At 37.8% G+C, this 14,135-nt stretch overlaps 1 protein-coding gene across 2 annotated transcripts in view; it reads left to right on the forward strand.

Annotated features, from left to right (window-relative positions):
* The window catches only part of SERPINB7 (serpin family B member 7), a 56,615-nt gene extending 42,882 nt beyond the window's left edge, over positions 1 to 13,733 (forward strand). For both annotated transcript variants that reach the window (XM_033175091.1, XM_033175083.1), the window contains exons 3-8: positions 756 to 806; positions 1,536 to 1,652; positions 4,293 to 4,410; positions 6,952 to 7,094; positions 9,226 to 9,372; positions 12,598 to 13,733. In XM_033175091.1, the coding sequence (XP_033030982.1) occupies positions 756 to 806; positions 1,536 to 1,652; positions 4,293 to 4,410; positions 6,952 to 7,094; positions 9,226 to 9,372; positions 12,598 to 12,996 (975 nt within the window). In that variant the 3' untranslated portion in view covers positions 12,997 to 13,733. The remainder of the gene's footprint in view (positions 1 to 755; positions 807 to 1,535; positions 1,653 to 4,292; positions 4,411 to 6,951; positions 7,095 to 9,225; positions 9,373 to 12,597) is intronic.
* Positions 13,734 to 14,135: the final 402 nt, after the last annotated feature.

Raw genomic sequence — 14,135 nt, forward strand, 5'->3', positions numbered from 1 at the left:
CATAAATCACAAAACTCTGTCGCCCAGGCTGGAGTGCAGTGGCGCTCTCTCGGCTCACTGCAAGCTCCGCCTCCCGGGTTCCCGCCATTCTCCTGCCTCAGTCTCCCGAGTAGCTGGGACTACAGTTGCCCGCCACCACGCCCAGCTAATTTTTAGTAGAGACGGGGTTTCACCGTGTTAGCCAGGATGGTCTCGATCTCCTAACCTCATGATCTGCCCACCTTGGCCTCCCAAAGTGCTGGGATTACATGTGTGAGCCACCGCGCCCAGCCAGTCCACAGGTATTCTGAGTTACACCATTGTATAGTGAAGATGGTGGTCACATTTCACTGACTATATTGAAAACTGTAGAGTTCCGCTGCTGAAATATGCTTTTCATTCAGAGTCAAACTGGGAGAGCTGTGCATTGAGGCATTAACATCCGTGTGTGGACTGACTACCGGACAAGCATGATTTATTCGGAAGCGATGTCACTATAGCATTTATGTAAATTGACACAGATTCCAAAATCCTGGTAAACCTAAGAGAAAATCAAGTTGTGGTAAAGAAAGAAAAGGCAATAAAAATTAAAACCAAGTATGCCTGTTGATGTGCATTCAGAGTCATGGGGAGAATCAGCTCTAAGACACTAATGAACTTGGAATGGCAATTAGACACATTTATTGGGAAATAATATTTTTATTTTTAAAACCTCTTGCAAACTGTTCTCGTAACCCCTGATTCTAATGATTGCTTTCTTTGTGCCCTGTTTACAGGTGCTTCACGTTAGCACTGCTTCAGGATATGGAAACTCTTCTAATAGTCAGGTAAACACAATACGTTCTTTTAGAAAAAGAGATGGTGAGCCAGGTGCAGGGGCTCACGCCTGTAATACCAAAATTTTGGGAGGCTGAGGCGGGTGGATCACTGGAGCCCTGGAGTTCGAGACCAGCCTGGGCAACATGGCAAAACCCTATCTGTGCAAAATATACAAAAATTAGCTTATAGTCCCAGCTACTTGGGGGGCTATGGTGGGAGGTTAGCTTGAGCCCAAGAGATGGAGGTTGGAGAATGTGGAACTATCCTTTCAAAGCTCAGAAACATGCTTTATTCAGATTTCCAGATTGTGGATTTTTCAAGTAGAATGTTTGATAATTTACTTGTTATTTATTAATTTACTAATATTTTATTTACATATTGGCCATATTTTGGCAAGAAAGGATGAAGTTAAATGTTTTGCCTTTTTCTTTGTATATTCATAGACAACTTACATTGGTAAAATTAATTATTTAATATATATATATAATGCAAAATCATTATCTTCTGTTAACACTTTTATTTTAAGGCCAAGTATTTAGTAAATTATTTCATTTGATCACAGACACTATTTTGAGAAAGGGTAAGACATAGATGTATGTGGCCTTGTTTGCTGTTTTTAAAGTATTTTAAAAAATTCTTTTATGGTGTAATATGCATGTTTTATTTTATGTGTAAATGAGATTATGCATATCTTTGTAGTCAAAAATTAAATTTTTATACATCTTTTTAAATAACAGCCAGGGCTCCAGTCTCAACTGAAAAGAGTTCTTTCTGATATAAATGCATCCCACAAGGATTATGAGCTCAGCATTGTGAATGGTCTTTTTGGGGAAAAAGTGTATGGCTTTCATAAGGTAGGTGAAACTGCCTCTGTTAGAAGGACCTGAATCTTCTTAAATCCATTATCTAAACAAAGGCTTGTGTCTTTTTACTGAGTCATACAAAGATGGTTTTGTTTCTCGTTGCTACTTATTATGTTCTCAGATGTCTTGAAAAAATCACCATTTCCGAAGTTCAACTTTTTACCCAATTAATCCACATATTCAGGTTCACTAGACTGACAGGCTTCGAAACAGAAGAGAATGTGTCCATTGGTAGGGAGGTCGAGCTGTAAATGGAATGGAGGAGCAGTCAGCCCATTTAGGGGTGTCCATGGCAGGAAACACGTTCTGGGCTCAAGCAGTAAATCCCATCTCAGCTTCCTGAGTAGCTGCAGCCACAGGTGTGTGCTACTGTGCCCAGCTAATGTTTTTGTTGTTGAGAAAGGTTCTCTCTATGTTGCCCAGGTTGGTCTTGAACTCCTCGGCTCAAGTGATCCTCTTGCTTCAGCCTCCCAAATTGCTGGAACTACAGGCATGAGCCATCTTGCCTGGTCAAATTTTATTTTTTATGGCACTTAAGTTTTATGTATTTTTTAAGGACATAGACAAGTCTTAGAAGGAGATCAACATGACATACTAGTTGGACTTTTTAAAAGTATAAATGCTTAGTGGCTTCTAGCTCTTCTAGACTTTCTCTCTCTCTCTCTCTCTCTCTCTCTCTCTCTTAGAGTCTGGCACTGTTGCCTGGGTTGGAGTGCATTGGTGTAATCTTGGCTCACTACAGCCTCTGCATCTCGGGTTCAAGCAATTCTCCTGCCTCAGCCTCCCAAGTAGCTGGAATTACAGGCATGTGCCACCACGTCCTGCTTTTTTTTTTTTTTTTTTGTATTTTTAGTAAAGACAGGGATTTGCCATGTTGGCCAGGCTGGTCTCGAACTCTTGACCTCAGGGGATCTGCCCACATCAGCCGCCCAAAGTGCTGGGATTGCAGGCATGAGCCCCTGTGTCTGGTCTGAGTTTCTTGGAAGTGGTAGAGAATAGCAACATCTATGTAACTATCCTGTCCTTTCCGACTGCTATCTTTATTCCTTGCTGACATCTTGCATGTATCAACCTCTTGCACGTATCAACCTTTCTGGGCCATGGACTACTTAAAACTACTCTTTGTGTCAAAGTGGATGGATGAATGGATGTGTGGATAGAAGAATGAATTAATCAGTAGATGAAAAGAGCTGTATCCAAGGAAATCACACACAAAGCTTGCATTAGAGAGCTAGTCTTACCCTGTGGATAGACAAAGGACAACTAGTGAATCTTCATTATTAGGATGAAAATCCTATAAACTTTAATAGGAAATCCACTAACAACACCTGGTTCGTAATACATCTTTTTCTTCTAATTCTGAACATCTTTCCACAAAGATATATAGGTGTATATTTGTTGAATTACTAATGTATTGATAAATTAGATCATTATGATTTTTTTAAAATTAAAAACAGCAAGTATTTCTTAGGCAACTATTATGTCCAAGGCAATGTGCTAGGTACTGGGAATAAAATCATAAGCAAGGCATATATAGTCTTGACTTCACAGAATTTCCTGTTTTGTGAAGGACTCAGACAATCTCAAAGGTAAAAAGGATGTATTATGATAACAGCTGTTAAGAAAAAAATCAAGGTAAACAGACTGTTAGAAAATGTAGGTGGGACTGGGCACGGTAGCTCATGCCTATAATCCCAGCACTTCGGGAGGCTGAGGCGGGCAGATCACCTGAGGTCAGGAATTCAAAACCAGCTTGACCAACATGGTGAAACCCCATCTCTAAAAATACAAAAATCAGCCGGATATGGTGGCAGGCACCTATAATCCCAGCTACTTGGGAAGCTGAGGCAGGAGAATTGCTTGAACCCAGGAGGCAGAGGTTGCAGTGAGCCGAGATTGTGCCATTGTACTTCAGCCTGCAAGGGGACAAGAGTGAGACATTATCTCAAAAAAAAAAAAAAAAAAAAAGAAAATGTACGTGGAACCTAGAGAAAATAACTGTCAAGGAGAGACAGCCATACTTGGAACTAGAAAATGGGTAAGACATAATTATGAGGTATATGGGCCATTTCGGGCAGAAGGAACGTTGTTCAAACACCTCTAGTGAGAGATGACACATGGCATTTTTGAGAAACTGTCAGGAATGTGGTATGGTGGGAGAGCAGAGTAAGGAGAAAGTGGCTGTGACGTAACCAGGGTGGGCATCAGCAGAGCCTTGTCGGCAAGGTTCAAGGGCTTGGGCTTTGTCTTGAGTGCAATAATGTAGCCTTGAAAAATTTGCAGCAGGAAGGGATGACACAGGCAAAGGAGACTAGTTAGGAGGCTATTGAGTTATTTAATATGAGAAAGCAGTGGTAAAAGTGTGGATATTATCTGTTCTCTATTAGCCTCCTCAAATCCATTTCAGATAAACTTAAGTTTAAACAGAGTATTTGCTGTACAAATTCAACTTCAAATTCACCAGATCCCCTTCCAGCCCAATTACCATATATTCCTATATGTACATACTTATCTTTGAGGCAGAGTTGAACCTTTGAATAAAGCAGTGAAAATAAAAAGTTCAAAAATACATTTCTTATATACTTAGTTGGTGATGATTTGTAAATACAAGACCTGTATTCTTCTTTGCAGGACTACATTGAGTGTGCTGAAAAATTATACGATGCCAAAGTGGAGCGAGTTGACTTTACAAATCATTTAGAAGACACTAGACATAAAATTAATAAGTGGGTTGAAAGTGAAACACATGGTGAGTATTGAAATATCCTATTTTTTTTGGCCGGGCGGGGTGGCTCAAGCCTGTAATCCCAGCACTTTGGGAGGCTGAGACGGGCGGATCACGAGGTCAGGAGATCGAGACCATCCTGGCTAAAACGATGAAACCCCGTCTCTACTAAAAAATACAAAAAACTAGCTGGGCGAGGTGGCAGGTGCCTGTAATCCCAGCTACTCGGGAGGCTGAGGCAGGAGAATGGTGTGAACCCGGGAGGTGGAGCTTGCAGTGAGCTGAGATCTGGCCACAGCACTCCAGCCTGGGCGACAGAGCGAGACTCTGTCTCAAAAAAAAAAAAAAAAAAGAAATACCCTATTTTTCTACAAGATTTGTCAGTTATATGTTAATACTGAGAACAAAAGCTGGGAGTCTTTTGTACATACATGGAAGAGCTTCTAGTTCAAAGTAATGATTGCTGCTACTTAAAATTGCTTTAGTATTTGTCTGCAATGTGGTTTTGAATAATTTTAATAATTTGAATGCTTTGTACTTTTCAGAAGTTCAGTCTTTTATATTATCTCATTTCATTGGTAAAACCTTCAGGACAAACATATTATTGTGACCATTTCATAAATCAATAATAAGCTGAGTTAATTTGATAAATTAACCTCAATATCTCACCCTAGTTAGTGAACAAAAACTAAGTTATTATTTTATTGACATTACTTTCAATGACCACATTATTCTTTTCAATGACCACAGCATAGCATTTCATTTAATAATCAACCTATTTTTTAAAGATAGGGTTGATTTTCATACTTTATTATTCCTTTATGGACTGAATCTTATTAAAGTTATAACATTCTACTGTCAAAGAAATATATTTTCATGACATTGCTTTTTCCAAGGATGTATAGTATATCTCTCATTTTAAAATGTTCTTTAATTACCAAAATAATGTATGTAACAAAGGTAGTACCTTCCAGAAAAAGTACAGCTCTTTATTGGTAAGTCTCTGTCACAACTAAAAACTGAATTCCAGCTAATGTTCTGGTTTAGTGCAAAGCAAATAAAGAAATTTATTAATCCTTGCTTTGTTCATCAACCAATTCCAAAGCTACTAGTTGCTTCATTACCTAAGGGTTGGTCTTGATTTGTACTCTAATCATTGTACCTGCATTTACTGAGCCTAGCTATGCCTCAGAAATAGGAGATAAATATATCTTGCACTTTAAATGCAAACTTTCAGCAGCATACACTTAGTCCTGGGACTAAGAATGCAGTGTATAAGTTTTCTTTTTATTCATTCATTCCTCATTATATTCAGAGTGGGTTACTTTGATGTTTAGCCATTACATGTTTCAAATATAACACTTATAAATCAAGAGAAACTATGTAATTATTACTTTTCTAAAAGCTAGGTGAGATTCTATTTAGTATTTAATATAAGGGTATCAGATCGCTAACAACTTTTTCTATTTAGAGTATTTATTTCTCTGTCTTCCTTTCTCGTGCAAATCTATGCATAATTACTCTAATTTTTCATAAGCATATGTACTCAATATTTATTTGAGGAAATCCTTTAAAATGTTGCCAATATTCTAAACAACCCTACCCAGGTCTTGAAGCCCACATCCTCTACACAATACCAGAGCCATCCTTTTGAAAGGCAAATCAGATCCATCATGACCATGACCTTTCTTGTCTTTCAATGAATCCTGAGCAATTATTTTCCATCACCTTCAAAATAATACAAAATTCTTACCAGACATTCAAGCCTCTTCATTATCAGGCCCTTGCTTCCAATCTTGCTAACTTATTCTCCCCGACAAATACACTTTGCTCTTCCAGGCTTCTGTGCCTTTGAATAAATAGTCTCTGCGTTATGGAAGCTCTCCCTGCTCCCCACTGTCCTTCAGCTAAAGCAGATAACCACAGAAAAAGTTGGGTGCCTTTAATCTGTGCTCTCACAGTGCACTGAGATCAGACCTCTGTGTTACTGGTGGGTTACAACTGCTCTTCGGACGTTGACTCTTCTGTGCTGGACTGCGAGCTCAATGATGGCACAGGCTATGTCTTTCACATTTGTAATTCAAACATGCAGAATAGTGCATAGCATCTAGCAAAAATTTCGTTACTGTAGAATGAAGGAGGGCATTACCCTTTCAATGGATTGAAGTACTGTAGTAGCAAAAGGTGGCCTAGTCAATGCAGTAAAGGCACTTTGGTAACTATGAGCAGGGACACTGGGGTTGTCTTCCTGGGTTGGAATCCTATTGCTATCATTTTCTTGCTGTGTGTCTTAATCTCTTTGTGCCTTAGCTTCATCAACAGGAAATGGAAACAATAATAGTGCCTACCTCACAGGGATTATGTGAGGATTGAACCAAAGATTGCATCTAAAGGGCTTAGAAAGTGCTGGACACATTAATTGCTCATAGGTTATTCTTAATATTCTTATTGGTGTTATTATGTGATAAGAAAAGAAAACTTCAGACCAATTAATGGTCTTTTAAATCATTTTAAAAATTATATTAAAATAAACCTTTCTCCCCTCAATTTTTTTTTTTTCAAAAGGCAAAATCAAGAACGTGATTGGTGAAGGTGGCATCAGCTCATCTGCTGTCATGGTGCTGGTGAACGCTGTGTACTTCAAAGGCAAGTGGCAATCAGCCTTCACCAAGAGTGAAACCACAAATTGCCGTTTCAAATCTCCCAAGGTATGTTGTCAATCTCCTGTTTAATTTAGAATTTTTCCTCAATAGTATTCCTTTGCAGGACTGTGATAGTTACATAGTAAACTCTGGATTCACTGTTTTTAGCTCGTTTCTTCTTTTGCATTACCAATATTGTATGGTCAGTTGCTTTACAAAGCAAACTTTCTATTTTCCCTGTCATGCAGGCTATGAAACATTACCAAAGGTGTCTTGTAAATTGGTATTCTTTAAAATACATTCAAAATGGAAAGAAGTGACATGAATGTATCTTAAGATATTATCATTGGAGGCCTATAAGAAAACATATGACAAAAGTGTATTTTTCTTTTTTCATTATTTTAACCATGGGGTCAGCACTTAAAATCATTTACCATCAATGATTTTCCTGAGTCACCGTAGAGAATGTGTTTTCTTTTACAAGGGGAAAAGTTATGTTTAGTAAAGGTATGCATTTGCAAGTATAAGCCATATGTATTTCTTCACTTAGTTCTGTTTTTGGTCTAAAACATCGTACTACCAACCTTTATAAAACATATATTCTTGGGTTTTAAAATCAATTTGGACACAGTAATCTTTGTACAGCAGAAACAACAAAGCTCTTGCAGTCAGGAATATCGTGTTGAGGCTCCTGCCTTGCTTCACAGAAGCTGCATTCCTATTTCCTGTGTTATTCTTTTCTCCTATTTTTTCTTTTATTTTAAAAAGCATTACTATACAATAACATTGTTTTAAACACTCTTCCTGCTGGTCCGCACAACCTATGTAATGTAGCTGTAACAGACAGCTTGTAACGTAACATGCTATGGAATCTGGATCTCTGATGTCAATGTTAGTTCTATCATATTAAAAATTGGTAACATAATCTCTCCAGCATAACCCAGATATGTGATTCTTCCCCTGCCCCAGTGAGACATCCTGTCTGTCACATCCCAGTCCCCATGTGTATCAGGCTCAATTCTGCGGACCTGTCTCACTAAGCAGATAGATTTCATGTATGTTCTGTCTGAGGATTGGACTCTAACTCAAAAAAGGCAACCTTTCCAGAGAGAGAAGGACCTTCGGTTCAAGGACAGAGAATTATCTGTCCTCCCCATGTAGGATGTTTTTTCTTAAAAGGGGATATTACAGAAATATTGACAAGTTTGCAAATTATAACCTCACTAGGAGAAAGTTTATTGTACCTCAATGGTGTCTCTAAATCTATCAATGATATTCTCAAGATAAGAGCTACTTTTTTTTTTTTTTTCTTTTGCCCTGGTGAATTTGAGGGACATTATCAAATACATTGCAGGAGTTTTTATTTTTCCAAGACCTCATGCTTAAACTGTGTTTTGTTGTTGTTGTTGTTGTTGTTTGTTTTTTGAGACAGGGTCTCACTGTGTTGCCCAGGCTGGAGTGCAGTGGTGGAATCACTGCTCACTCTAGCCTGGACCTCTTGGGCTCAGGTGATCCTCCCACCTCAGCCTCCCAAGTAGCTGGGACTACAGGCATGTTCCACCACACCCAGCTATTTCTTTTTATTTTTGGTTTTTAGTGGAGATGCGGTCTCGCCATGTTGCTCAGGCTGGTCTTGAGCTCCCAGGCTCAAGTGGTTGGCCCGGACCTCCCAAAGTGCTGGGATTACAGGCATGAGCCACAGCACCTGGTCTTAAATTGTGTAATTTTGTTAGTACTAGTCTGTATTTTACTTCTGAGAAGAGAAAAAGAAACCTATAGCATTCATTTTTCACTTTAATGTTATTTCGTACATTTTCATTACTTATTATAGAGACTTTACAGTTAAAAGACTAAGAGCAAGGCAATGTTCCAAGTGCTAAATATATTAATTCACATAATCCTCACAACAATCCTGTATAGCAGGGATTATAGTCACTCTCATTCTATAAATGAGGAAATGGAGGCACAGAGAGGCACAGTAACTCACCCAAGGTCACACAGGTAGGACATTTTAAACTCAAGGAATCAAACTTGAAGTCTTGGCTTTACCACTAAGATTTGCACCAATGCAACCACTGTTGGTAACTTGTCAGGAAAAAATCTGCAGGATCAACTGAACAATAATTTCTTGTATGTATTTGGTTAATAAGTACAATGAAGTGGGATTATAAATAATTTTTTGTGACTTGACTTTCAGTGCTCTGGGAAGGCAGTGGCCATGATGCACCAGGAGCGAAAGTTCAATTTATCTGTTATTGAGGACCCGTCAATGAAGGTTCTTGAGCTCAGATACAATGGTGGCATAAACATGTACGTTCTGCTGCCTGAGAATGACCTCTCTGAAGTAAGTTACGACTGTCATTTTCACTACTGGGAAATAAGACTTTTAGGATACTGCTGATTCAGTTTTCATTGATAAACTGCAAGATTTCAGGGTATTGAGATATTACAGACTTACCTGCTTGTTAATTTATTTGACAGATATTTAAGGAGTACCTAGTACGAGCCAGACACCATTATAGTTGCTGAGATTGACTTAACTCAGTTTAGCATAATTTTAGTTGAATACTGATCAAGTTAGAACCCTCTCAAATGTCAGTTATGGAATTAAAAATACATGAGTTTAGGTATTTTTGGTGTTCAGTCATGAATACAGTCTTTTATGTGTTATTGAAATTTTGCTAGACTGAGCATCTTTAGGCAGGTATGATATGATAGAGACCTGAGCCTTTGAGAATTAAAATGTATGGTCTCACTGTAATTGCACAAGAGGGGGTCCCTGCCTGCTGCACAGGAAAAATCAAGTCACTGAGGGCACAGCATTGTAGTAAAGAGAGTTTAATTGATGCAAAGCCGACCACGCCACCTGGGAGATGAGATCACTACTACTCAAATCACTCTCCCTGAAGGTTTGGAGGTTAGGAGTTTTCAAGGATAGTTTGGCGGGCAGGGGTCTAGGGAATAAGTGCTGTTGATTGGGTGGGGATGCAATCACAAGCGTGTGTAAAACTGTTCTCATGCACTGAGTTCACCTCTGGACTCTGTGGGGGCCACAGGATCGGTTGAGTCATGAGTCATGAATCCAAGTGGAGTTAGTGTCAGAAATGTGAAAGTCTGAAAAGACATCTCAAAAGGCCAGTCTTAGGTTCTACAATAGTAATATTATCTACAAGAGTCATTGGTGGAGTTACAAATTTTATGGCCTCCATAACAATGATTGGTTAATGCTTACTATGCCTACATCGTGGCGGAATTCAGGCCTCTCTCATAATCATAACCATGCGGTCTTTCATTAGTTTTACAAAGGTGGTTTAGTTTTGGGAAGGGCTATTATGATTCTTGCTTTACATTTAAACTATAAACTAAATTTCTTCCAAAGTTACCTTAGCCTATGCCAAAGAATGACCACCAACAACTTGGAGGTTAGCAGCAAGATGGAGTCAACTATGTCAGATTTCCTACTGTTGTAATTTTGCAAAGGCAGTTTCATCACTCCATGCTGCTGTCTCTCAAGTGAAAAGCAGAGTTTAGGGACTGCCCTGTGACTGATGTGGCAGGAGAAATGAACCAACACAATGCAATGGGAAGATGGTGGGGGCCATGCAAGCCAGACACCACCACTGTATCTCAGAGCCTGATCTTTTTTCAGTCCTTTTTCTGCTTTTCCTCCTCCTGAACTTGGCTCTTTGAGTTTGATCTGCAATCTCAGAGCCCTGGACTCATCTCTCTTCTCTATTCTCTCATTTAAAAGGAATAATAGGTGCCATTTATTTAGCACCTACTACACACCAGGCCATGTGCTCTGAGCTTCATTTACATTATCTTATTTGATGTTTACAGCAAGCATGGGAGATAGGGAAGGGAGGTTGACAGAATTTAGTCAATTTTTCTGATAGATGCATATGTGTAGATATGCATATTTGTGTGTATATATGTGCACACACATATATGTATGTCACCTACACTGAAAAGTTACAACTACACTTAAAAGTACTTGTTTTGTTTTGACTTGGAAAATAATGAATATTTGCTGTGGAATAACAGGACAGTGGAATGAATATAAAGAAATAGACATGCGTACCATCCAAGGGACATTACTATGATTTAAAAACATAACTTTAAAGCTTTGGAATGGCACTTTCTACATAGACAAAGATTACTAAATTTTAGCAATAACTTTCTTTCATTACATTTTCATCTAAATTGTTTTGACATGAGAAGCAAGAGAAATGTCATAAAATTGGTACTATTAAATCTAAAGTATGACCATATAAAATATTGGTCCTCATATTAAATTTATTATTCACTTGATAATCTTCATAATAATCAGATTTTAGCATACAGCAATTAGTTTAACTTGAAATAATCTGCAACAGAAAAAGTAGCCAAGACAAAGTAAGCTAATAATATAGTTTTGTTCTTGCACTTACTGTCTGAATTTTTCTTTTCTGTGATAGTTTACCTAATAATTTTTGAATCTGACTATTATAAACCTACATACTATACAATCTTAAATACCTGCATAATCCTTCATAACCAGATAATGATGAGGAAGTTGGATCTCGGTGCACTAAATGAAAAAAAAATTCCAACAGGGTAAAATTATATTACAGATTAAGCACAAAACTGGATAATTAACACAAAAAATTCAAATTAGACTAAATTTGATTATATAAATTTAGGTCCTTGATAAGAATACAAGTCAAATTTAATATCAGTAAAAAGTTGTTTAAGATTGAAGTTGAGCCTGAATTTGAGAAGAAATGTCCTTATGTAAGATTTCTAAACAATGTTTATGAAAAATCTTCTTATTCTAAATTGAGAATTTATGATCAATTCTCAGTATTCAAGAGCCGGTGAATTGGCTTTGTGAATTGTTTGTAGGCAGCGATGCTGCTGGAGAGAGAGATAAGGACTCTTCTAGCTGTGTAACTAAGGTTGCTTGCTTTGCCTTCAGGCATATTGAACTACAGCCTCCTGCACTTCAGTTGCCTCATCTGTTGAGAACAAGAAATTGATTTGAATTCAAGCCTCCCAGACATTATGGGTAACTGTACTGGGAGATATTGATCACCCAAATCTTTGAGGCTGGAGCTCTGGGCTCCTTGCCTCAGGCCACATGGGGTCCCTTTGGTTTACTCCACTAAGCTCTGCAAACATTACTTTATCTGTCTTTCATGATGAGGAGATGGCTAGGAAACATTGATTTAAATGACCACTGGGCTCCTTTCTCCCTCTAATGGTCTCAAATTCTCAGGTTCCTTCACCTGTCTTTTGCTCCACTTTAGTTGTATCTGCTCATGGGTGAACAGAGAGTGGAATTGCCCTAAAGTGCAAATAAATCATGCCTTCTCCTAGTAGAGCAAATTAAACTTTGGATTTGTTAAAAACTACTTGAACTATTCATTTTAATCATATTCTGTTTCAAGACTTCCAAGGACCCATTCATGTACTTGAACACAAATATCCAGGAAGGGATAAATTATAGAAAACTATGTATCTTTGTAGCTATTGTTTCATCTATCACTTAACCATATGATTCTAAATTATCTTTGAATTATTTTTACAGATTGAAAACAAACTGACCTTTCAGAATCTAATGGAATGGACCAATCCAAGGCGAATGACCTCTAAGTATGTTGAGGTATTTTTTCCTCAGTTCAAGATAGAGAAGAATTATGAAATGAAACAATATTTGAGACTCCTAGGGCTGAAAGATATCTTTGATGAATCCAAAGCAGATCTCTCTGGGATTGCTTCAGGGGGTCGTCTGTATATATCAAGACTGATGCACAAATCTTACATAGAGGTCAATGAGGAGGGCACCGAGGCTACTGCTGCCACAGGAAGTAATATTGTAGAAAAGCAACTCCCTGAGTCCACACTGTTTAGAGCCGACCGCCCATTCCTATTTGTCATCAGGAAGGATGACATCATCTTATTCAGTGGAAAAGTTTCTTGCCCTTGAAAATCCACTTGGTTTCTATTACAGCAGTCCCCACAACATTAAAGAACTACCACAAGTCAATAGATTTGAGTTTAATTGGAAAAATGTGGTGTTTCCTTTGAGTTTATTTCTTCCTACCATTGGTCAGCAGATGACACTGGTGACTTGTCCCTTCCTCGACACCTGGTTTATTGTCCTGATCCCTGCTCTTAGCATTCCACCACCATGTGCCTCGCCCATTTCTAATTTCATTGTCTTTCTTCCCACACTCGTTTCTATCGTTCTTCCCCATGACCCATCTGGAAATTATGGAGAGTGCTCAACTGGGAAGGAGAACGTAGAAGTAGCCCTAGGGATCCTTTTTGAAACTCTACAGTTATTGCAGATATTCTAGCTTCATTGTAAACAATCTAGGAAATAAGCCCAGCTGCTTTCTAGAAATAAGTGTGAAGGATAAATTTTCGTTGTTGACCTATGAAGATATTAGAGTTTACCTTCATACGTTTGATTTTAAATCAATGTATAATCTAGATGGTAAAAAATATGGAATTGGGATTGAGGACCAACCAAAATATTTCATTAATGCTTTCAATTGACAAATTTTGGCCTTTCTTTGACAAGACTTAACATGTACATAGTTTTTTCAAATATTAAAGATCTTTTAACTGTTGGCAGTTGTGATTTACAGAATCATATTTCATATGCTGTGTAGTTTATAAGTTTTTTCTCTATTTATCAGAATAAAGAAATACAACATCCCTGTACAGTGTGATTGTTTTCCTCTGACCAATTGTAGGACAACTAGGGCTTTCTTTGTTTTCTAGGCAAAGCAAGCAGCAAGCAAGCGAGAATTCTTTTATAATATGTTTGATTTGATTCAATGTGGCTCATTTATTACACATAAAATTGCTTATACAGATACATAGATTGATGAACTATTTTTAAATAGTAGGATTTAAATTCATGAGGGAAAATGATTTGTGTATATGAATATTTATAATAAGCCATCTGTAATTTTATAAACAGAAGAAAAATAAATTGAGAATCAGTGGATCATGCTGAACTTACTTATGAATTTATAAACAATGAGAGTCCACTGAATTGTATTTTCATCAAAAAAGACCTTTACGTGAATAGGAACCATATAAATCAATGATAGC

The sequence above is a fragment of the Trachypithecus francoisi genome, unplaced genomic scaffold, assembly GCF_009764315.1.
Source record: "Trachypithecus francoisi isolate TF-2019V2 unplaced genomic scaffold, Tfra_2.0 Contig01474, whole genome shotgun sequence".
NCBI lineage: Eukaryota > Metazoa > Chordata > Mammalia > Primates > Cercopithecidae > Trachypithecus > Trachypithecus francoisi.